General features: G+C 34.3%; 1 protein-coding gene across 3 annotated transcripts in view; it reads left to right on the top strand.

Annotated features, from left to right (window-relative positions):
* The window catches only part of GULP1 (GULP PTB domain containing engulfment adaptor 1), a 91549-nt gene that overhangs the window by 52210 nt on the left and 15889 nt on the right, over positions 1–23450 (top strand). For 2 of the 3 annotated variants that reach the window (XM_085321701.1, XM_085321711.1), the window contains 5 exons: positions 1349–1420; positions 8206–8304; positions 11140–11277; positions 13566–13682; positions 14060–14152. In XM_085321701.1, the coding sequence (XP_085177827.1) occupies positions 1349–1420; positions 8206–8304; positions 11140–11277; positions 13566–13682; positions 14060–14152 (519 nt within the window). Of the gene's footprint in view, positions 1–1348; positions 1421–8205; positions 8305–11139; positions 11278–13565; positions 13683–14059; positions 14153–22826; positions 23052–23450 lie in introns of all 3 variants that reach the window. The other variant, XM_085321718.1, reaches the window with a different exon arrangement.

The raw sequence follows: 23450 nt of genomic DNA, 5'->3' as shown, positions 1-23450 counted from the left end.
CTCTTGCATCCGGTCAGTCCTTGTTTTCTTTCTTTCCTGTTCATGTATGTTTTTGTTTTGCTTTTCTTGCGTGTGTTTACACATCACTCACCTTTTTTTTTCTTCATCTTGTGGAATACCAGTGAATCATTCTTCATCTAGATGCGTTTTCTGCAACTGTCACTTTTCTATGAAAGAATGTACCCTTTTCTTCTAGTCATTGGAGATGTTGCATGAATGGAAACAAATCAATATAAGGTTTCTACTTYGTTATTTATTAAGAAAAAACCCTTGATCTCCTAGCTGAGGAGTTACAACAGTAGAGAGCGCTGACAACAGATGTGCCTGTATCACTAGGTTTTGATCTACATGCTGTTGCATTCAAGGTGGCACATCGTATCTCAGATGTCAGTAACAAATTTATAATGTGAATATTTATTGGTAGAGCTGCAGGTGTACAGCAGAGCACACTGACTACAGTAAACATGTTACGAAGTTTTAATGAAATTGAAAACTTCAGAATTATAATGTTGAAAGCTTCTATAGCTTGGTAAACTTACAAGTTGCTTTTGAAATTGCAAAGACTTAAAATTATCTCTGTACATCATGTTAGTAGAGGCAAATGAAAAGCCACTTGAGTGAAAAGGTACTTTTCTTCATATAAAGAAGCTATTGTGATAGCATGGGCATTGCTAATTACATCAATTATTTTTCTGAATTTTTTCCTTTTAAAGTTTTTTTTTTTCCCTATCATTATGTTGCTATATACAAGTGGTATGACTTAAATCAACTGCCTCAGAAATCAGGCAGGCAACCCGTAATTTCTTAACTTATTACACAAACGCATTTTGGGTAGTGTTATCACACTTCTTTGTATACTGTATGCTAGATAATWTAGTATGAACTAGAAAATAAGCAAAACTATGAAAGAACTTAAAGGCATTTTCAGTGTACAAATAAGGAAGGGTGAGTGTCTCTTAAAATATATATTCTATATATTAATAGGTATAATATTTGGTTTTTATTAGAACCTTACTTAACAAAAATATTTCTAGTAGAAATCCATATTTTTAGGTGAACTGGAGCCTGTTTCCTTCAAATCTGTGAAGTTACTGTCCTGAATTGAGTCAGGTCTATTTGCATCACAGTATGCAAGTTCTACTAACCTAGTCTAAACCACTGATACATGTTGTTTTGTTGAAATGCATCGTTAATATTCTATATCTTTTTGTTATTTTCTGAAAGATTCGACACTGCCAATATAATAGTGCCTGAATGGAATAGAGTCCCTATCCTGTAATGCGTAGGTTTGTATGGGATGTCTTTCATTGTGTAACTTCTTATTTCTCATGAACTACCATCTTTTCAGTTTCTTGGCAGTACAGAAGTGGAGCAGCCCAAAGGCACAGAAGTTGTCCGAGATGCTGTTAGAAAATTAAAGGTAAGGAAGCATTTGTAAATTTGTAATGAAATAGAACATATTTCATATGTATCCTCTTTCATAGATAGCACACAAGAGAACAAGTGTTTCCAGGTAAATGCATGAGAGTTCTAGACATAGTTGCTTTTAGTGATTTCTTCACAGGCAAGTGGGTACTTCACTATTGTGTCTATATTATCAGGTTGTACAAATATTTCATTGTCTCTTGGATTACACTGTTATTTCTGGTATACCATTTATGTATCTTAAAGCTTTCTTTGGAAATTTTAGGGCTTTGTTAAGCCCGGATTAGATAGCAACAAATTGTTCTATCTGCCGTTMTCCCTTTATGGCTGTTGAATATCTCTGATTAGATCACTTCARCCTCATGGCAGAAAACATGTTCTAAAACATGGTGTACTCACTTAAGGAAAGCTGCAAGCGCCAGAGAACAGGAAAAAGAATGCCTTACCAAGGCGTAAGCGGACTACRATAACTCCATGGATACTGGCTCTTCTGGACTGCCCTTCACCCAAAGCTAACRTGTAATTTAGGAAAACGGCCTGTTAGGCTGGTGGTGAAGGTTTGTGACACTGGCATATGAATGTCATTCACCCTCTAGCTTTGATAATCAATGACATATCTGGAAGCAGGGCTGGAAGRAGAGAACAAGATTTAAAAACTGATGTGGACATGTTTATGACATGGCGCATTACTGTTTTGTTCGCCAGATCCTGGCTCAGGCACACAAAAGCCAGCTATGTGAATGGCTGCATGATGTCAAGAGGTTGCGAAAATCGGGCATTAATAATTGCTTCTTAGTTATGTGTTCTTGGGCACTGAGGGACTTGGCAGAGAATGAAAAAGTATGCCGATGAGAAGGTCAAAACCAGATAAGAGTGCTCATGGTATGCTAATGTTTGTTTTTAGTCCTAATGTGTTGCTACTCACTGATTTTTGCCCGGGTGAGGGGTGCTGATAGTAGGTCTCTGACTTCAATGTTGTAATCATTCTCTGAACTTCCTTGATTGCATGTGCTGTTGTTGTAAAATTTCTTAAGCCATTGTTTTATCAACCCATGTTAGAATAGGCATTTGATTTATAGCTCTTTACTCCTTCTAATCAGAAACTCACAACTCATATGGTGCTGAGAACTTTTAATTTGCCAAAAWGTTTTTGTGCAAAATTGTTGCTTGCAGCTCTGTCAACTTATCTTTACCAGCAGGTGGAGCTGATGTTCTACAGCAAGATAAAATAACTTGGAAGAATTACTTTTTGTTAATACTTCATTCTACTTGTTTTATCCCAAATAATATTAGTGTATTTTCTAAACACACTGGATCAGCTACACTTAAAATATATTTTTAAGCCTCTATAACTTATTCCAGAGGGCTGTTCTTATACTGGTAGGGTTTTTCTTTGTTTTCAAATTGTGCAGGGATGTACTGCAGGATAAAGATATAAAGAAGTAAAATGGCCACTAATATTTTATATTTCTAAGATAAATTGACCTGTTCTTTTAGTTTATTACAACCAAATTTTTCTTTTCCATTTTCTAATCAAACTGATTTCTAGAATGGTAAAGACTACTGTAAGGAAGATGACATAAAGGCATTTGCTTTCATATCAGAACATGCCTAGGCTATTGAGACATAAAATTGTCAAATCTCATTTTATAAAGTGAAATGAGCACTCCTCTTAATTGAGGAAGAATATAATTCATTCTGAAGAAATGAATTTTCAGAGATTGTAATTTTGTTGGATACACCTAACACAAACATCCGAAGTGGGACTGCAACATGACCTAGAAGATGCAATCACTGTAAAAGAAATAAATGTCTRTTTTTTTCCTAAGTGTCTCCATATAGTGTTGCTAGGGCAAAATGGAGGAAAAGAGTCTTCCCAAAGCTAGGTAGAAAACATGAGAATTAAGATGAAAATGTTAAAACTTGAGAGGGAAGATATGTCTTATGTCTTAACGTAGTCCCTGTTGTTGAGTACTTTTACTATTTTTTGTTACAAATACTAATTTCACCGTTTTACAGGTGATAGTATGATATAATATATTTGCACTAGCTAATGTGGCACCTAACTAAACTATAAGAGCATTAAAAATTTTTAAATACAACCTGTGGGCGAAGGTAGATTGCAGGAGCATGATTGGTTTGTCAGCCTCAACAAGTACGATACCCTCAAATAGATATTCTTAAAGATGTTTGTGTGCACTGACATGGCTGATTTCTCACTGGAAATCTTCATAAAAAGAAGGAATTGAACCTTTGTTCGCTATAGCACCCAAATCAAAGAAACTGCTTCCTTTGAGTTTCAAGTCTATTTAATAACCTCTCAAATCATAGTGAAATGTAAATATTAAACAAAAGCACATAGCTTTGTTTTGATATCAGGATAATTTTTAAACATTATTTCTTTAATTAAAATCTCCTGGCTAATTTTTGAACATGTATCTCTTCCTCATGAAACTTTAACTGATTAATTTTCTGATTGTTATTTGCTAATACTTGWTGCATAAGTATTTCAAATGTAACTTCTAATAAAAATATGAAAGCATGCAATTTTCTCAGCTACTGTAATAAAATACAAGTTATGATTTTTTTTCTTTATTCCTTTTTTTTGTTTTTAAGCTAAATGAAACCATAGATAATAGATTCATTTGCATATGTTGCTTCCCCTAAAAGATTTAGGGAATATACACTATTAATTCCARAATAGTCAAATAAAAGCTAATTCATTCCACTGAACTGTTTGTATTATTGGGCCAAGTCTGAGTGTCTTGCCTGAGAACAGTGCATATATAAACTAAGAGTTTAAGAATTTGGCCCATTGTATCTCTTCCGAAGCCATACTGTGATGCATTATAATTTTATGTCCAAACCTATTATTCTTGTTTGTCTTTGATCCAAGGATCAAATGTCTCTCCAAGTTCTKAGTATTTCTTCTCATTGTTTATTTTGATGCCAATGGGAAGCTACAGATTTTTACCCTCTCAAATAATGTTGTTAGTGGATGGACTACAAATACTTTGTTTCACGTGTGCTAAAAGGAGAAAGTAACTTTTGCAAATTCTCTACCTCTGGAGGTCCATCAGAGTCCTTTCCAAGTTAAAGGAATAAGTAGAAGTAACAAGGAGAGGAAAAAAAGCAGTGGCAGGTATCCGAGTAAGTGTTAGGATCTGTTGTACAGAACCTAGACAAGTTTGGGAGGTGGCTGAATTTTACATTCCAGAGAAGGTCAAACATGAAATTACTGATTTGTTTGTTTTCTGTTCTTACCCAGAACACAAGTTATACAGAGCAAATCTACTTGAATTGGAAATGGGCAGGAAATGCATTAAAAAAAAAACCAAAAAAAAAAAAACTGCACGAGACTGAATTTATCTACGTTTACATTTCAGTCACTGGATCTTGCTAGACCTTTGATTGAAACACTCATTTCTCTCTCTTGTCTGTATTCAAGAGATTCTTTTGGGAATCTCTTTCACTATCATTAACTAGTTTTTGGTTAGTCACATTTATGRCGCTAATGGAACTTCTTGTAAAGTGGTTTGCCAGTCCTTTGCCAACTCTTGCAAATGTCCTGTGAGCTTTCTCCGATTTGTCAGCATCCTTTTGAATTTAAAAACCTCGGAACATAAAATTTGAGTGGTGGTCTCACCAGCAACTGATCTAGTGCAGCCTCTGTGGTCTTCTGAAGGATCTTTTTAAAATATCCAAGGATTGTATTAGTCTTCCAATCATAGTTTCATGGTTAGTTAAAAGCCTACCATGATTTTCATAATTCCAGCTTCATAGGGTAGTCTCCCAATAAAGAAACTTTGTTCCCATATTTATGATTTACAAGGCCTGGTATTGCAACAGAGATGATTTGTTTGCATACAGGCAATCTGTAGTATTCTGTTTTGCTAACATATTCTTTGCTGTTTGCCACTCAACCTTTATGATCTGTAAGCATTTCCATGTAATTGTTTTAGATTTTACTACAGATCCTTAGTTACTTTTCTCCTATTTTTTATCTTATTTTTCTTCAGCCTGCAGATTTTATCAGTAATTATTTTTCTCATGGTAGTTGTTCTATGTCATTCTTGAGAAATAAACTCTGCTGGAATAAATTAGAAACACATCTTCCCAATGACAATTTCCTGTTTTTTACTGCATCTGGAGACTAATGTAACTAACTTAACGAATACTTTCTTTATATTGTTTCATTTCCGAAATATAATGGCATGCAATACTCAGTTAAATGCTGTATCTACTTTGACAAGCTGCTTTTTTTGTAAAATATATAGAGAGCATTAATTTCCTCTCACTTGAATTCTCTTATTCTTGGATTTTGTCTTCTGAGGGGTGGAAATGTGATAGGGTCATTTTTAGTGGGTGCTGCCTTTTTTAAATATTGGCACAGAATTTTTTCCTGGAACTTCCCCAGTCTTATAGGACTTCTTGACTTTTTGGAGCAAGCTTTGTCCAGCTGTTCTTAAACTCTTGCAGACCTACTTATTTTAAAATATCTTCATATCATAGCTGTTGTTCAAGACCCTAATGTGTTGGTTACATTTGAAATACCAAGTATTCCATCATGGTTTTCAACATATGCTGTGGCTTTAACTCACTAAGAACAAGTATATATTGAATATTTCTGCCCTTTGTACATTACTGTATAGAAATACTTATGCACATTTTTCTCCCAAAGGGGCATTAAAAAAAAAAGAGAGAAAGAGAGGGAAAAGGGGTTTACTGCAGTTCAAGGCTRTTCCAGATTAATGTGGGTTCCAAGACCTCACTTGAAGTAAAGGATATGAGCTTGTCATTAAGCTATATTCGAAGTAGACTTGCAAAAAGTATCTTCTGATCACTGAATCATAAAATGTACAAAGCTTGCAAGATACTTGCCTGTAACGGTGGATTTTACTGTTTTTTARTTATTTTAAGTAATGGTGGCTCAAAGTGAAAAGCACTGCAGAACAATGATCTAAATATCTGAAAATCAGCTTGAAGGCAAATAGGAGGACAGGAAAAGGATGTGGATATTGCAAGAACATGATGCCTGAGAGGCAGAACGAGAAGTTAGTTTAAACTTGCTTGGYTTTTAACTAGTTGGTTTTCACCAGGAAGTTATCCCAGTTGTTAAAAATTAAATTGGACCTTGAGATTGAGTTTTGAGATTTTTTTAAATTATTTTTGAACTAACTGAAGCATGGTACTTGTCAGCTGATGTGATACATCAGTCAGGAATTAACTATGTATGTCATATTTCTGTATGAAGTTGACAGGATTAAYTATCAGGTTAATGTTATTTATGATATCAATAAGTGTTCTTTCAAAATGAGAAATTTTCATTTGAATTGAAATACCTGCAAAAAAAAAAAAAAGGAACAAAATTGAGATAGTCATACTGTGAAAGGCAGATGAGTTCATGGAAAGATTTCTCAAGTACTAGTTAGCACATGAACAGGGACAGAGCAAAAACTCAAAAGGAAAAAAGTTTTTTTTTTTCTTTTTTTTTCTTTTTTTTCAGGTTTTTAAGGGGGAAGGAGGGTTCAGTTGGCCATAGTCAAATACTTCACAGTAGGATAATTGTAACTTCCATCTCTTAGGTGAAGAATATGAGTTAACACCCTGTTTTTCAGATTTTCCCAGCCCTCCTATGCAACTGAAAGTCTGTCCTCACTTTGTATAAAGTTTRTTTTATAGAAGGAACAAATTTCATTTAAGAAATGAAAGCTCAGGGGAAAGTGAAGGAGAAATACATTCATGAATTCTGTAACATGCTAGCAGCGCTACTCGCTGAGAAGAGTCTCTCMCAAAACCCAGTCTTATGATCACTCRGTTCAGGTACACWTTAGTGGGAGTGAATCTGAGGACTGTATTCAATGTATTCAAACATAAATGTCAAGCAGAGAGTCCAACTCCACAGGCCTTCAGTGTGTCATTGTCCTTATTTATGCTTTTGAAAATACAGTTCTTGGACTTTAGAAAAATTTGAGGAGAAGGGCTACTACCAGAGGGAAATATAGAGCAATTCCATATTTTGCTTATGAAGTTATCCAGATAGATAACATATTCTTAAAACTTGCATGCAGTAGTAAATGTTAGACGCTACTTGCTTTATATGCAGTATTCAGGAGTTAAGAGTAAGATGAGTCAAATGTGGCAGCTAGAAAAGGGGATAGAAAAGGATGGAAGGCATATTGAGTAGGATATGTGAACTGATCTGCTCATATAAAATGTTATCTAGCCATTATCTAGTGAACTGTCAACAAATAAGTCATGAGAATATGATAAAAAGTATCAAACAGTTCTTAGAAKTTGACAGTTGTAATGCTTTCAAACTGAACCTCCTAAAAAGGACTTTGATTTTGGTAGTGTAACATGAGATGCGTACCCTCAGTTTATGTGTACAGAAATTAGTATAGAATTAGGATATGAAAARAATGATGTTCACTGCAAAACAGCAAAACAAAAAATAGTCAAGGAAAACAAACCCTCTTCTATAGGTGTTCATATTTCTGCTGTCCTCATAGAAATCTTGTGCAAGAATTAATTTTAAGTGCAAAAAATGTTAGATAAACGTGTTGGGATCTAGCTGAATAGTTTTAAAATATTCTTTCTTAAGTATAGGAATATTCTGTAGTACACAGTAAGAAATGTTTTTTGCCCATTTGGCATTTTGCAGTGGTTGGTGTGCTTTTTAAGAGCAACTTTCATTTGAAACAGTTAAGAGGAAATAAGTAATGAAAAGTAAAGAAAACTGGTAGTCCTGTTACTGCTATTTTGCTTTTCATTTCATAGTTTGCAAGACACATCAAGAAATCTGAAGGCCAGAAGACTCCCAAAGTTGAATTACAAATCTCAATTTATGGTGTGAAAATTCTAGACCCCAAAACAAAGGTAAGAAACACATTTTTGTGCTCTTAAACTAGTAATTAAATATTGCTTTAACTATGCTTTTATCATTTTCTATTTTTTAAAAGTATCACAGCGAAAGCCATTCTGCTGATGGAAACTTCTTCTAAAGTGCTATTTCTTGTTACAACACATGGGTCAAACCTTCCCAAGAAGATAAATGGTACCCCTAAATACAGACTAAAGCTCATGTGAGATTTAATTTTCTAATCTTTCACACCAGGATCTTTAAACTGAGGAAAATGAAAACACTGTGGTAACTGCATGTTATTATGTATGGTGCCTTTCCAAATGGTCGCTGTATGTAGGTGCCCACATGAAGATGCTATTTATAGTGAATGAGGAGMAAATTTGTAGTGGCTCATTTGTGCTTGTGATTTGGAATTGCACCTCTTTTCTTTACCTATTCCTTTTTTTTTTTTTTTTTCCTTTTTTTTTTTTTTTNTTTACTCTATCCCTTCTTCCTTAGAAATCTTATGTCTTCCTGGTGTGTTACCTATTTGTAAACTTTGTGTAGCAGGCCACTACTATAGGCTTGTCATCTGTGTCATCTGGCACAGCATGACAGCAGTGTTAGTCAGCTGCATCATCTCTTGGTGGGTTTTCTGTTTAGTTTAGTATTTTGAAAGATGTTATATGCTAAATAAGCCATCTTCTTCACAGACTTCATAGAATTATAAAGCAATAAATACAATCAATCTAAAAAAGTAATTATTCAATAGTCTGTCACTTTTAAACTTCTGAATGCTTTTAAATCTTAAGCATTTATTAAATCTTGAATTTTTTGCTAATAAGCAAAATTACTAATTACTACTTACTAATTCTGAAATAGTTACTGCTACCAAAACAGTGATACTGCTCTCAGAAAAGCTAGTTTTAATTCAAGAATGTGTGTCTACTTGCAACGCATTTTTGCTTTAAACTCTTGATATAGTAAGTGAACAATTCATAAGCAGAAGGGGAAAGAAATCTTCATGACAACTTTTATGGTAGTTTGTGCACCTTGTTTATATGATAGGGCAGAAGAGGATACTAAACCTCTATTCTGGCAAGAAATGATTTAAAATAAGTTTTAAATGCCAAAAAATGTTAGTTGTTCTAACTCTTCCTGCAGAGATTAACAGAGATCTGTGGGACAGAAGTTCCTGGGGGAGCAGGAACATTCTAATCTCTCAACAATGCTGTTAGTACAAACTTAATTTGTGATCAACTCTGAGCAGTCTTTTTTCCCTCTTCCACTTCTTTTCTTAAAGCTACATGTAAAAATTAAATTTGAATTAAGTGGTCATTTCCTATTCAGCAAAAGCAAATTTAAAAATGTGTGCAATGGTATGATACTTAGAACATACTGAGTATGTTTCCTGTAAATGGCTCAATAGCTCTTCTGAAATCAGCTAAGTCTCTGCAGCATTTATAGTACTAGGACATTGGCCATAATGAGTTTGGGGGGGAGGGAGGGGAAGGGGCAATTAAAATTTTATAGGTGCTTTGGGAAATATCTTAAATTCTATACTGTCATCACAGGGTATAATAAATCTTTTTCTGTGTATGTTTTCTAGAAAAAAAATTGCTTTAGTTTTGTTACAGAGGAATACTGTTTTTTATTGGTATAATGACTAGCTATTGTGGTATGAGCAGGAGAATACTGATGTATCAAGACTCTATTTTATACTCAGCCCCCAAAAAGCAGGGGTATAGGAAAATGGATGGAACAGAGGAGCAGTTAGGTTGATCTATAAATCTAAAAGAGCAGCAAATGTGTTATTAGGTGAAACTGGTAAAGAGCTAAGGGAGAAAAATATTAAATGTGAGAGACACTTGGGGACATGAGAGAAAAATGGTGCCTAGAAGACTGGCTGTAAACATTAAGAAAGGGAACTGAATGAGGGGAACAGAAGTGGAAGAGATTGGCCTTATAGAACATTCTTTGATAAACTACTGTATGTAGAGCGGACGTGCCCCCTTGCCTTTGAGATTATAGCAATCTGTAGCGATCCTGGAAGTGTTTGCAATTCTGGTGATGCACAGGAATATATATATGCATTTTACTAGATAATAGCTCACATCCAAACTGCATATTTCTTTAAAGCAAATAGTGTTTTCCCATGTAATAAGCCAAACAAAATACCAAGAACAGACTTGTCGAGAAAAAACAAGAAAAATGTTCAGATTATTCATTTCAGCTTTCTTAACTGAAGAACATTACCATTGTAACATTTAAAATAGCTGGAGCATGTCTTTTAATGGAAAAGAAAATGTCTGTGGTATCCTAAGCATGCAAACAAAACTGATAAAACTGTTTTTATTAGTTTTTAAAGTAATTATTTAGATTTCTAATTTATTTCTCTGTGCTTCTGTGTTTAGATAACATTCACTTTGTTTCTGTTGTCTGTATTTAAGGTAGAAAGGTAAGGGCCTCATTTTGATAGAACTGCAAACCCTAGGAGATCGATGAAATGGAAGATGTAATGCACCTGGAAAAAGATCCGAGTGTTTTACATGACCAATCTCTAAATAAATAGTACGGGGATACAGAGCAACAGTAGAACCCTTTTCCTAAAGCAGAAATTACTGTCCAAATAAACACTTCTAAATAAACRTTTCCTGATTACATTCAGTAAAAATGGGAACATTTGTTAAAGGAGATGAGGTTGTTAGCTTTTATCATACTTTAAGTACATTTTACTTCTCTATAGTAAGAGACATTCAGAAATGTTACTGCATCTGTTCCTTTATAAGTGAAAAAACAGGACAATTACTTTGTTCATCTTTATCTCAGGCATTTATAGTAATTTTAGTAATCTTTCTGTTTATTTGCAGGAAGTCCAGCACAATTGTCAACTCCATAGGATATCGTTTTGTGCTGATGATAAAACTGACAAGAGAATATTTACTTTCATATGCAAAGATTCAGAATCAAATAAGCATTTGTGCTATGTATTTGACAGCGAAAAGTGTGTAAGTATGCAAGATGCTTTAGAAGAATTTGGGTCTCTATTTAAAGAACTTTGTTTTGTTTTCAGCTAAAGGGAAAGGGATTAATAAAATCAAATAACCATCCTGTTGACTGGTATTGGCGTGACAGGATCTTTCAAGCCAATGTGATGCCTTGTAAATTTGATGCATTACTTTAAGATAGGTTTTTCTTTTTCCCCTGAGACAACAGTTCTTACTGCCTGGCTCAATATCCTAAACCAAGCCTCTAAATTACTCTTAGAACAGACTGTATCCCACCAAGCTTGAAATGTTTGCACAGCTGTTCTGCAGAGATTACTGCAGCTCAGTAACTGTGATACCCTCATTGACTCTTCTGCTTATGCATCTGCCTCTGACCTTTCTTCCTCAGCTTTTTTATTTTTCTGTAAGCAATAAGGCTTCTCCTTTCCTCCCTCTCCCTTCCCTGCCACGTGTCTCAGGTTTATTGATGGCCTTGTGTGCTACCAGAGAGTTCGTTTCACCAACCACTGAAATTTTCTCACCTCTGTGATAGAATAGGGCAACTGTTCAGAAATGTGTGATAGCAGGAAAAGAAAGAATACTTTAGTACAGGAAATGAAGAAAATCATGTCTGGCTGAAACAGGGTTACAAGTTTACCCTGACAGAAAGTAATTAACAAATAGGAGTACTGGAATCAACRCTGAAAAAGATGCATATTTACTCTTATAGTGTGTATTATATATCGTTGTGTATTACTTAATAGACAGTGTTTCTGATGATTTTGTTGTTCACCTGTGCTACTCCAGTGCCAGCTTCAGTAAATATTGTTGAGAATTGCTGTATGCCTCTGTTCATTTTTCTCTTCAATGTCTATCTTGTGCCTTTCTTTTTCAGATTCCCCTGATTTTAATTTACCCTTGCAGTTTGCGTATGGCAGTACAATTTCTATTCCAAACCAATTCAGTTCTTCCTCTTCTTTCTTCCCTGGTATATAACTTAGTGTACTCTTCCTCTTTCTTCAATTTCACTGCGCCTTTTTTTGCACTCAGCTTTCGAAGAATCTCAGTTGAATTTCTTTTTGGCCAACCTCACCCTTCCAAGAAAATAACTAGGACTGCATACTCCCATCATCCATTAAACCATTCTTTTAGTAATATAAACGTTCCCTAAAGCAGTTGTTATTCAACTTTTTTGGTCTAATTTAGTTGAAATCAGTGTAATTTAAATAATTTCTTGCACTGATTGTCTGTAGATGTGATTGATTTCCCCCCCACCCACCAGCAGAAAGAGATAGAGGGATTAGTTCCCTATTGCCATGGAGCTTGGGTCTTCACACACCCCTGTTGCATGACTGTTGTTGAACTAATGGATAAAAGGTTGGAAGAACCATGTTCAGTATCATTTTTGTGCATCTAGCCTTTCATGTTTTTATAGATGATCAAAGAAAAATGCTCATAGCATTGAGCAGCAAACTGGTTTGGTGGGAAACAATTTTTATTTTTCATTCCAAAAAAAAAAAAAAAAAAAAAAAAAAAAAGCCAAAAAACTTACCATGTATGTTTATTTCCTGCACTAAAGTATTAAGGAAGATGGCATATCCATATATCCAGCATTTATTGATGCCTCATGTAAGTCAGCAGTTTTTTTTAAAGCCTTAATATTCTTAAACTTGTATTATTATTTTATCACCTTTATTTTTAAAGTGGGATTCTCTCTATGGGTTGTACATAAACATCACAATATATGATGCAGGTCTGCACAGAACTACTGAATTACTATATGTTGCAAATACAAGTGCACATTCTCTGTGGTTGAATTTTTGTAATCTTAAATACTTGGGTAGATACGTTCATCTGTGCTTTGGTAATTGGTATACTATAGGAATTCTAAAAATAAGCATTGAAACACAAATTTAAAAGCAATGGGGCAAAACAGTTGTGCATCCATTAAAATTAAAGCAATGTATTTAATGATAGAAAAGGCTGTAATTGCTCCAGAAATTGTCAGAAAGACTTACAACGGCATCTCTTTATACAAACTGGAGGTATAATTAGTACTAAGGATTAGCTAACTGTATTCTGCCTGTTGAATTTGCCTTCTTTGTTTAGGGCATTTAGTGTATTATGTGTCAGGTTATTTTGCTGAAGAGTAATGACCATGCTTATTTGTAATGTTGACTTTAATGTTGGATGGAGCAATCTCTTTGAATGTGGTACATTATGTAAAATATTTTGTGATCCTCTGAAGAGAAAGTAATTACATAAAATATTCATAGTACACTAATTTCGGTCTTGTGTTTTGTGTAAAGGCAGAAGAGATCACTTTAACAATTGGTCAAGCATTTGACTTAGCTTACAGGAAATTCCTGGAATCTGGAGGAAAAGATGTTGAGACAAGAAAACAAATTGCAGGTTTACAGAAAAGAGTAAGTTCTACATCATAATTTTTAAAGAGAGAAAAAGAATATACTATTGTGGTTATGTGCTACTTTCTACAACAGTATAATTTTCAATGTTACTCTCAGATTGCTAAGAATTTCAGGTACTGAAAAAGACCTGATACTATGAAACAATATTTTGTTTTCCCTCCCATCTTGTGTGAGCAGTAAAGAGAAAAGCAAGGTTGTAATATGGAAGACTTAAAAGCTTGTTTTCAATTACTTTTTGTAGTCAGCTAACTAGTTAAGCATTACTATTAAATCAAGAGAACTCAGATAAAACTTACTCTAAATGGACAGTTCGTAGCTACTATTGRAATGAATGAATGCTCTAATAGCTGTTGAAATAACCACTTGCTTTGTAGATTCAAGAACTAGAAACTGAAAACTCAGAACTGAAAAATAAAGTTCAAGATTTGGAAAATCAGTTAAGAATAACACAAGTACATACATCTCCAGTAAGTACATGAACATAACTGCTATATCTGAAGTTACTCAATTTATGATCATCTGTGTTATGATAATTGTTAGTATCTATGCTGTTTTTAATGATCATGATTAACATACACTGATCATCTATCTGTTGAAATGCAGTGCTGAAGTAACAGTAAGATTATGGCAAGCCAACAAAAGTGCAAATTGCAATCCTTTAATAAATTGTGATTTCTTAATCCTCTTATACCCATTTGTTGATGCCTAATGATGGTAAATGCTCATTTTTATAGACACCTAAGCACATTAGTGAAGGATGAAGAACTCTGTTCTGCATTTAAAGGATCTGGTTCAAGAAGAGCACTAGGGCATTGCAATATTGGATTTTTTCTAAGAACTTCCTGTCACAAGCATATTGTTACTTATACCTGTCATTTAACATAGAGCTTTTATTTCCTGTGGTACAGCATCTACCTATCATATCTGTATAATTACATCACAAATCTACTCTCAGAAATGAAGTAGTATAATTGCAATCTCTCAGTAATTGTAGTCTCTCGCTATTTCATAAAATCATTTTATTAATTCATTATCAGGAATTAGTTTTCACATGTAAATTTTATCGCTTTACTTACTGTTTAATCTTTATAAAAAATCAGCCTTCTCCTGTCTCAATTTTTGAGTTTTTACATGATTAGAATTGCAGTAGGAACAATCTAACAGCCTGTTTAATATCTAACCTTATTTTGACATACAATAGGCTTTGATAAATGGGATGAGTAAATACTGAAGCAGGCTGTCAAGAGAGGTTGAGGAATCTCTATCCTCGCAGGTATTCAAAGTTGACTGGTCAGAGTCCTCAACATCTATCTCTAACTGGATCCTGCTTTGAGCAGGAGATTGGATTAGATGACCTCTAAAAGTATTTTCCAACCTTTGTATGATTCTTTGAATTTTGTAGTCAACAACAAAAATAAACGTTTTCAGGAAAATATCTTTGCCAATTCATACATAAGAATGTAATCCTACCTGCCAAATACTATCAACTTTTATGCCTTACGAAAAGAGATCATTCAAGTAGGCGTGTTTTAAATTGTGTTATGTGCATGGTAGATCAGAGTTGTAATTATGTTAACATAAGCGTAAACACATGCAAGTCAACCAATTAGGTTGAAAATAAAAATAAAAGCAGCAAGTGGAATAGTGCGGTTGTGAAATGACTTTTCAGTGCAGGGAAGAGGAGGCATAACTGTTTTTATGATAGTTTGATGGGTTTGCTAAATGACTCATCATAGGGTGCCTGCAATAGCAGATATGATTTGATGATATGTATCTTGACATTTTTATATAAAAAGACATTTCTTCTTTTCTTGAAAATGAGACTAAAGCTCAAGTCTTCTGATTCCCAGATCCCTTTCCAATTAACAGTGCTAGATTGTATCTCTTTTTTGGATTTTTTCAGTCTCATCTCCTTCAATCTGAGAATACACAAGTGAGATCCTTAGGGGTTCTTTACTTTTGGTTTTTAAGCTGTCAGGTTTGGCAGCCAAACTTCTGTTGAAGAACTGACTTCAATATGAAAAACACAACAATCTTAGAACATCTGTAAACTGTGTTGGTAAAACTTAGTATGTATATATAATCAAATGTTTGGCTCACTGCATGTTAAAAAACAAAACAAAACAAACAAACAAAAAAAACTAGCCTTGGTATTCCTCAATTCTAAACAGCCAGGTTTACAAGTTGTATGTTAAGGCCTTTTACTGGATTTCATATTCAAGATCAAATGGAATGTGCCTAAGACTTAAAATTCCGATCCTCTTTTACTTCCAATTTTTTTTTAAAGATGTTTTGTATTTAATAAAGATGTTACTTTATAYGTGTGCTTCTCAAGAACAAGTTCAATGTTCAAGGCTAGACTACGATATTTAGAGTTACTGGTGGAGATTTACCTCTCTAAAAGGTGATGAACATGGTTCATATATTGAACACTTGGGTAACAATGTGGAATGTTTTATTGCAAAACATAGTACTAAATATTCTTAATTTGTARTTACTTGACATTAAAATGTACCCAAAGAAAATTAGATAGTGACACATGCAAAATTCATCAAGAGCCGAACTAAGAGGAAAAAGTGCAAGTACTTCGTAAGCAAAAGCTTCATTTTAAGCATGGAGTTCAAAATATTTTGGGTAATTAACAATTACCTATAAGAGAATGTTTTTTTGACCTGGAACATCCACCACCGGTTGTTTCAATTGCATTCCTTTGTAGGCAATAACAAAAGCAGTTATTCTGTTTTTTTCAAAAAAGAAAATACACTTGCATATGAAAACAGTAAAAAAAAATAATAATAATATACAGACAACTTTTCTCTGTACAGTTCAGAAGTAGTACAAGTTATAGGAATGTTTGGAAAATATACAGGATAAGTAATACAGAACTGCTTTCCTGATTATCCTTATCAGGCATGTAAGGAATTATTTTCAGGAATTATTTTAAAATACTGGCAGACTGAAATGAGTACTAACTGTATGCATGAAAAATCCAATGTTACAACACTTAAGAATAAAAAAACCCTCCTTCAGTTCCATTGGAATGATTTTAGAGATTTTTGCAATGTTACCCTTCCTCAGGACTTGAAATACCTATTAAGTCTTGATTAATCCCAGGACGCTAGTTTTGAATAAATGTAAGTCAGTGGCTATTCAATTTAATCTTGAACTGTGTAAAAACTAAGAAAACCCTGCAAGGTTGTACCCTTTTCTTATATGTAGATATGCTTTGTCCATATCTAACTTCAAAGGCTCCTGCATTTGGACATTGCATTAGTTCAAAATATTTATTTATTTTTTAATATACCCTTTACATTTTTATGAAGTGTAGGTGGAGGCAAACTATTGGTAGCAGTAGGGCTTTGCTTCTGAGGGGTATATTTGCTCTCACTACCAAAATGTTTCTATGGTCATTCTAAATCTAGTCAAATGACCAAACTAACATGAACCTAATTAGTTGCTTTCTTTGTCAGTACTTAAACTATGTATGGGAAAAATAATTTCTTTCTGAATCTATAAAAGAAGCCATTAAAAACAATGAGAACATAGTTGGAATTACAAAAAAGGCAACTCGGTTGTATAATCAAATACTTTAGCATAAAATTCACTGGGAAAATGAAATACTGAATTATGAATCTTCTGTGTATATTTTTTCTGTCAGGGTATTATAACTATGTTTATTCAGCATGTTGTGTAAATAAATTGCTTAGTGATTTTTTTTCTATTTTGTGTTGTGTTTCAGTGTTGCTTGTCTTGCTAAAATTTTTAAAGGTTGGCCACTAAAATACATATATTTGCCAGTGAAGAAGGCTTATGCAATAGAAACTGTTACCTTTTTATAATTTCCTGAATCAATTTCTGAAGGGCATACTCTATCAAAATGTGGTTTCCTTAAAATAGTTTGCCTGTATAGCTACACTTATGTTTGGCATATGAAGTGTTGGCATGGGATGTTTCTTACTTTGTCTCTCACTCCTTTGGATGTACAGCTAAAGTTTCCATTACTTTTGTATCTGTACTGTTTACTTTTCCTCTGTTTTAGTGGTTTGGCAATACATTAATCACTGGTCTTTCTTACATTTGGTCTTGATTATGTGGGGACAATCTGATTTTCATTTTATTTTCTTATAATGAGACTGTTCAAGTCTGTATCATGATAAAAGTTTGGATACTGCCTCTGTATATAAATGCAGCTTCCAAAGTTCAGTGGATTCCTGGGAGCACTAGTTTACCTGACTTGTTTTTTTTTTTTTTTTTTTTTTTTTTTTTTTTTTTTTTTTTTTTTTTTTTTTTTTTTATGACATAGACATTATGACATAGAGTGTATTTTTACTATTGGTACTACTTAGAGTAGCCTAGATTAGCTGTACACATGGCCATCATGTGGATTACCAGTTGCATAGTTAGCACCATCAGATTTTCTGGTAGAGTGAACAGTAAATCATTTTTGAACACTAAAGAACCTTTGAGAGGGGAGAGGGTGTTTTTCTATTATTTTAGGGATGGCTGAAGTTTCTCAAGGATTTTTTGAAGATTTCTCTTTGAGTAAGATGCTTAAGCAGAGAAGGCAGTTGTGACAACTCCATGACTTCACCTTTAGATAGGAAAATGACAGGAATATTCTGACAAAGAACTTAACAGAGAGGATAATGAAATATGAAAGAAGCAGAGTTCAAGGGCGTTACTAAAAGGGAAAGGAGAATGGTTGGGAGAGAGAAAAGCAGCCCAAAAGGAACTATGTTCCTCCCTTAACCATAAGTATCAGGAAGATTTCAGCTGTGCTTTTGCTGGAGGGCAAGAGGGTTGTCTTGCTAGTTCCTTCRAAATCTTCATAGAGTTCCTGAAGAAGTAGATCATCCTGTCAAGGAGATGTAATACGTATGTGCACACACAGCTCAATCTTCCTCATTGTAGCAGTGTTGCCAAAAAATCCCTTTTTAGCCAKTCCTAGTGCATTAAAGATACTGATTAATTTTAAGTTCTTAGTGATAGAGAGGTGTAGGTCACATGTACCTGTTATCCTCATTAAAGACTTTAACGTGTGGAAAAAAAAACAAAAATACAAAACAAGATAGAAGGTGGAACTGTGTGCATAGTTCCAATAAACAGTTTTGGAATATGTTTAGGTACATCATTTGGTCTGTGTTGTCATTAAGACTGCTTGCCAGATGTGAAGACCTGCATATTTTTTATTTGCTCTGGAACTATTTTCTGCTCTTTCAATTTTATAATGTTCTATATCCCATTCAGTGAGATTTTGTTCACTAGGGTTTAAAATTTTATGATGTTTATGATTTAAAAAAAAAATCTTGAAATTGCTGATGTCAAATTTTGTATTACTGAAGGAAGTACTAAATGAGCTGAAGACAAGTTTAGTGTAATTAGTAATGCTTTTATGGAACTGTATGAATTAATGAACTAATATATCCTTGATAGTTCCAAATCTCAAATAGCTTATGATGCTTAGTTTTGTAACTAACTGTGTAACTTCCAGTTCTAGGTCACAGATTCCTGCTGCACTTGCATCCTGTGGCTGTTGTTACATTACTGACTTGAATATGCTACTAAAAACACTTACTTTATTAACCCATTTATGTGGTTACTGTTGGTATATGATACAATGATTGAAATCAATGTCTTGAGACACCTGGTTAAAAGCATTTTTTGAAACGATCTCTTGTTAAGAAACTAAATCATGCTATGTTTTCTAGTATAAAGGAACCAACTGGTCCTTCAACATCATACTAGGTAGAATTGAGTCAGAAGCAGATCCTCTCACAGGCGTGTGGTAACATCTAATGACAGCAGGGACCCAGTCCGCTTAGCTCATGTGTTGGCTTTGTTATGTTGCAGCGGGGCAAAGAACCGTTGTCGTACTGTTCTCTTGTGCTGACAAAATGGGACCCAAACTTGAAAGGGGTAATGTCAACCCTATCTGTGTTCAGTGTTACACAGTGGGAAATTCAGAAGATATACTATTACCATATGACATGGTAATTTAATATATTTAACTATTTTTTCTATTTACTTCATAAGACCATTAAGTTTCAGAAGTTGAAGTTGTGTGTAAAACTCTAGATACATGCTGCTGTTAGAAAGGAAACTTTTACGGTAATCAAACGAATAGGTAAGACTTCCTAAAATCCTTTGTAACATGATTCTGTTCAACGAAAGGGAGGGGCGTTAGGACACTGATTTTGATCTCTCCCTATAATACACTTTTATTGGCAGCCTTGTGAACTAGGAAGTTGCTGGACTCCCAAGTAGCTCTTTGCCTAACTGATAAGTCTTATTTACAGATCAGTTCTTTGAAGACCATGTGAGAATTTAAATGAGGAACAGACAGGCCTTTTGAAAGAGCTTTTTAAATACGCCTTGTGAAAGCACAAGGTAAAACAACCAAGAGAGCACAGATTGATCGCTCCTAAGACTGTATTCTTTAGAGAAAGGCGCTCTTTCCTCCTTTTGCGTTTTCTGAATTTGGTATTTTGTACTTTTTCGAGCCTTGTGTCACCGCTGGCTTTGTGCCTTCTGTTTGTTGTTTTCCGTTGTTGCACTTTCCTGCTGGACCTGTCCTGTCTGTGGGCTGTGAGCGTGAAACAGCTGCRGGCCTCGCTGTGAGACATGCCGAGGGCCTCCTGGCAGAGCAGCGCTCCGCGTGGCACGGGATGACGTGGTGTGCTTCCACGCAGCAGGGCGAAATAAATAGGTTAATGAAACTAAATGTATTTCCAAAATGGTCATATAAAGCACTACATATTTTGTCTCAACGTACCTGGTGCCAAACTATCTAAGACTTAACATTCATTTATCAGATAATAATGAGGAAGCATATCTGTTACAAATTTTATATCACTACATTATTGTATTGAAACCTTTCAATATATGTTTGTCATCCTTATATTTCTGCTGTTTTGTATCCTATATGCATTTCAGTAGTTTCTTTTTTGTGTGTGTGAGATAAACATGCTTCTGTATGGAGACTATCAGCTTCTGCTGTTTTGTGTTTCAGGGAAATAATTTAACTGTTTGCATTTAGTATCTTCCAGTGTTTAACTATTGTGAGATCTATTTTGCCATATATATATTTAGGAGCAAGTGTTATATGGTAGTGGGAGAATGACGCATTGCAAGTCTTTTGTAGTTGTAGCATAGTGACACTTTTGAAATTTTAATCAAAATTATGCAAGTCTTTTGTCTTAATTTTTATTGTCATTCCAAATCTTCAGTCTTGCAATTCCAACTTAGTAACAGAAGTATTTGTAATTACAATAAAAAGATTATTTTTCTTATAAATTGCTAATTTTAAATAGTTTTGTGGTGTTCGTCGTTAGTGATCACCTAAATATGTTTATGTTGTTAAATTTGGACACTTGTGTCCTAAACCTGGCTTATTTGTAAAGAAAGGAAAGAAAAACTGACGCAGTGCAAAAATTTGATGTGTTTTGTTTTCTACGTAATTGTGAAAAAAATGATTTAAAATCATTGATCAAATCCTGATCTAATAGAGTTATGCCAGACTTTTAATGAAATAATGGTGTCTTAACAGTTGGTCAACAGTGTATGAAAAAAATGAAAGTAGACTTCAAATTTTTCATTGCATGTATCCACCAGTGTTTCCTCCTGGGCAGGCTAGAGTGATTTTTAAGCAAGGTACCTACAGCACAGATCCAGTTCCCGCATTCTGGGTGTATAACCTCTTACCCTGGCCAAAAACAACTGTCTGCAGAAGACATCAGTCCCTTCCATTAAGATTCAAAGATGAATCTTTCCTTCTCTGTAACCTTGTTTTAACAGTGTAAAGCTATTTTGCTTAGATTTTAAGGCGGAAATTACGACTTGGACCCAGTAGAAGGATTGATGGTAGGGCATGTTTATGGTTTTTTTAAATCAAATATTTGAAGACATTTCCTTTTTGCTTTTCCTTCAAGGATGAGTGCTAAAAGCTGTTTCTAGTGTAACTAGACAAGAATTCATTTCTGTAGAAGCTTTTTAGGGTTGCAAATATTTCTTATACAGGCAAAACTTAAGGTAGTATAATGGGGGCTTTTTTGTTTATTTTTATCGAAGTAGACAGCCTTCTGTTTCAATATACAGTGAATCTTGGTGGAATATATAGTAATGTATTTACCATTAATGCGAGACAAGCTAGGTTCAGCTCCTTGTCTGTCTAATTCAGACCAAGACCTTGAAGTTATTTACATCTATGTTGTCATCTTAGATGACTGCTCTTAACATCTGCCATTAGGCATTTTGGTGAGGGTATTATTTGTTTGCCTCTCTTTGAAGCTGTTCTGTGGTTTGCTGGTAATGAGCTCTGGAGAGCTTGAGAATCTTGTAGTCCTCAACATTTTTTATTTCCCAGGCAGCCAAAGAAGTTTTAGTTTGTCCTGGATCCTGTGCACAGTAGTAGAGGTATGAAGATGCGGATTCCTTTGTAATTGCAACAAAGGATCTCAATTTTTATATCATTTGATTTGTTCTCTAAGTTAAATTAATTATTCATACACACAGAGAAGATTACAGGAGCCACTACTGTCAGTAAATGTTCACGTTTTCAAATTCCTTAGATGATGAAATCTAGCAAATAATAAAATGTAGTAATGTGAGCCTTACAGTTTGTGCACAGTGAACTTCTATTGTAAGAAGATCTTAGTTCAATTAAATTTTTCTTTCAAAGTTGGTGGGATATAAATGGTAGTTGTTGCCTCATACAGAGATCACAGTGAAAGAAAATTCGGGCCTATGCAGATAACCATCACAGTAACACTCCTTCCTGGATATGTGCTTAACTGCTAATTTCCATGTGCAAATATGAGATATTGCTGATATTTTGGTAGAGAAAAACATTTGTTAATGCATCTGCCACACTCGCATTTGGAAAGATGTGTGCCTTCATTTTGTTCTGATGCAATCAAGGAGCAAGTCATCTTTATTCCAGTTAATGCTGGACTACCTTTCATTGTGGTACATTTTCAAATTTTATTTTAAAATGTTTTGGAATTCTCTATCTTGTCACTATAATGCTGAATAGCAGGTTGCAAAAAAAACTTTTTGAAGAATGAAATGTATATTTTCTTCTTTCCCTGGCATTACCATGTTCTGTTCCTCAGAATGTTTTCTCTTTCTGTAATTCCTTTTCAGCTGCTGCACGTAAAGTGTGATAACAATGAGCATATGTTTCAAAGACCCTCTGCTTTTTTCTGGTGTAACAATGAGGATTCACCTCCTTGTTTAGATATGTCTTCCATTGCCCTTACTCCTAGGAGTTCTCCTGACTCCCGACTACCATCTGGATTTTTAATACCACCACCTTCAAAAAGTGGCCTTCAAAAGCCAGCCAGTGAATACAGCTACCCAAGACCTCGTGTAATCCTGCTGTGCAAAAGTTTTTACTTTTTCTAGGCTTCTGATGTTCTCTGTTTATTAACTTGTATTAAAATTGTGCATTTTGGACAGTGGCTAGAGGACAGATGAGATGTATCTTAAATTCTCTCCTGATACAAATACAGAATTTGTGAAGATTTATTTCTGCATAGCTTCCCCCTGACCTCATCCCAAAACCAAAAATTCTTATTTTTCCAACATTTTAAAACTAATCCATTAATGAATTACTTCTGTGTTACCTATCAATCTTTTGTTGAACTCATACTAAGAATAGTTATTCAAAGCAAATAATCTAAAGGTTGGATTTGAATGGCTTTTTTTCCTTTGATTAATAGAAAACTGTCAGCCATTAAATATCTTTTAATATACCTTATAAAAAAC

The sequence above is a fragment of the Rhea americana genome, unplaced genomic scaffold (assembly GCF_003343005.1).
Source record: "Rhea americana isolate MKP2758 unplaced genomic scaffold, rheAme1 scaffold_12, whole genome shotgun sequence".
In the NCBI taxonomy this organism is placed as follows: domain Eukaryota; kingdom Metazoa; phylum Chordata; class Aves; order Rheiformes; family Rheidae; genus Rhea; species Rhea americana.
Note: the sequence above shows the minus strand (reverse complement) of the source record. Positions and strands in the feature narration are given on the sequence as shown.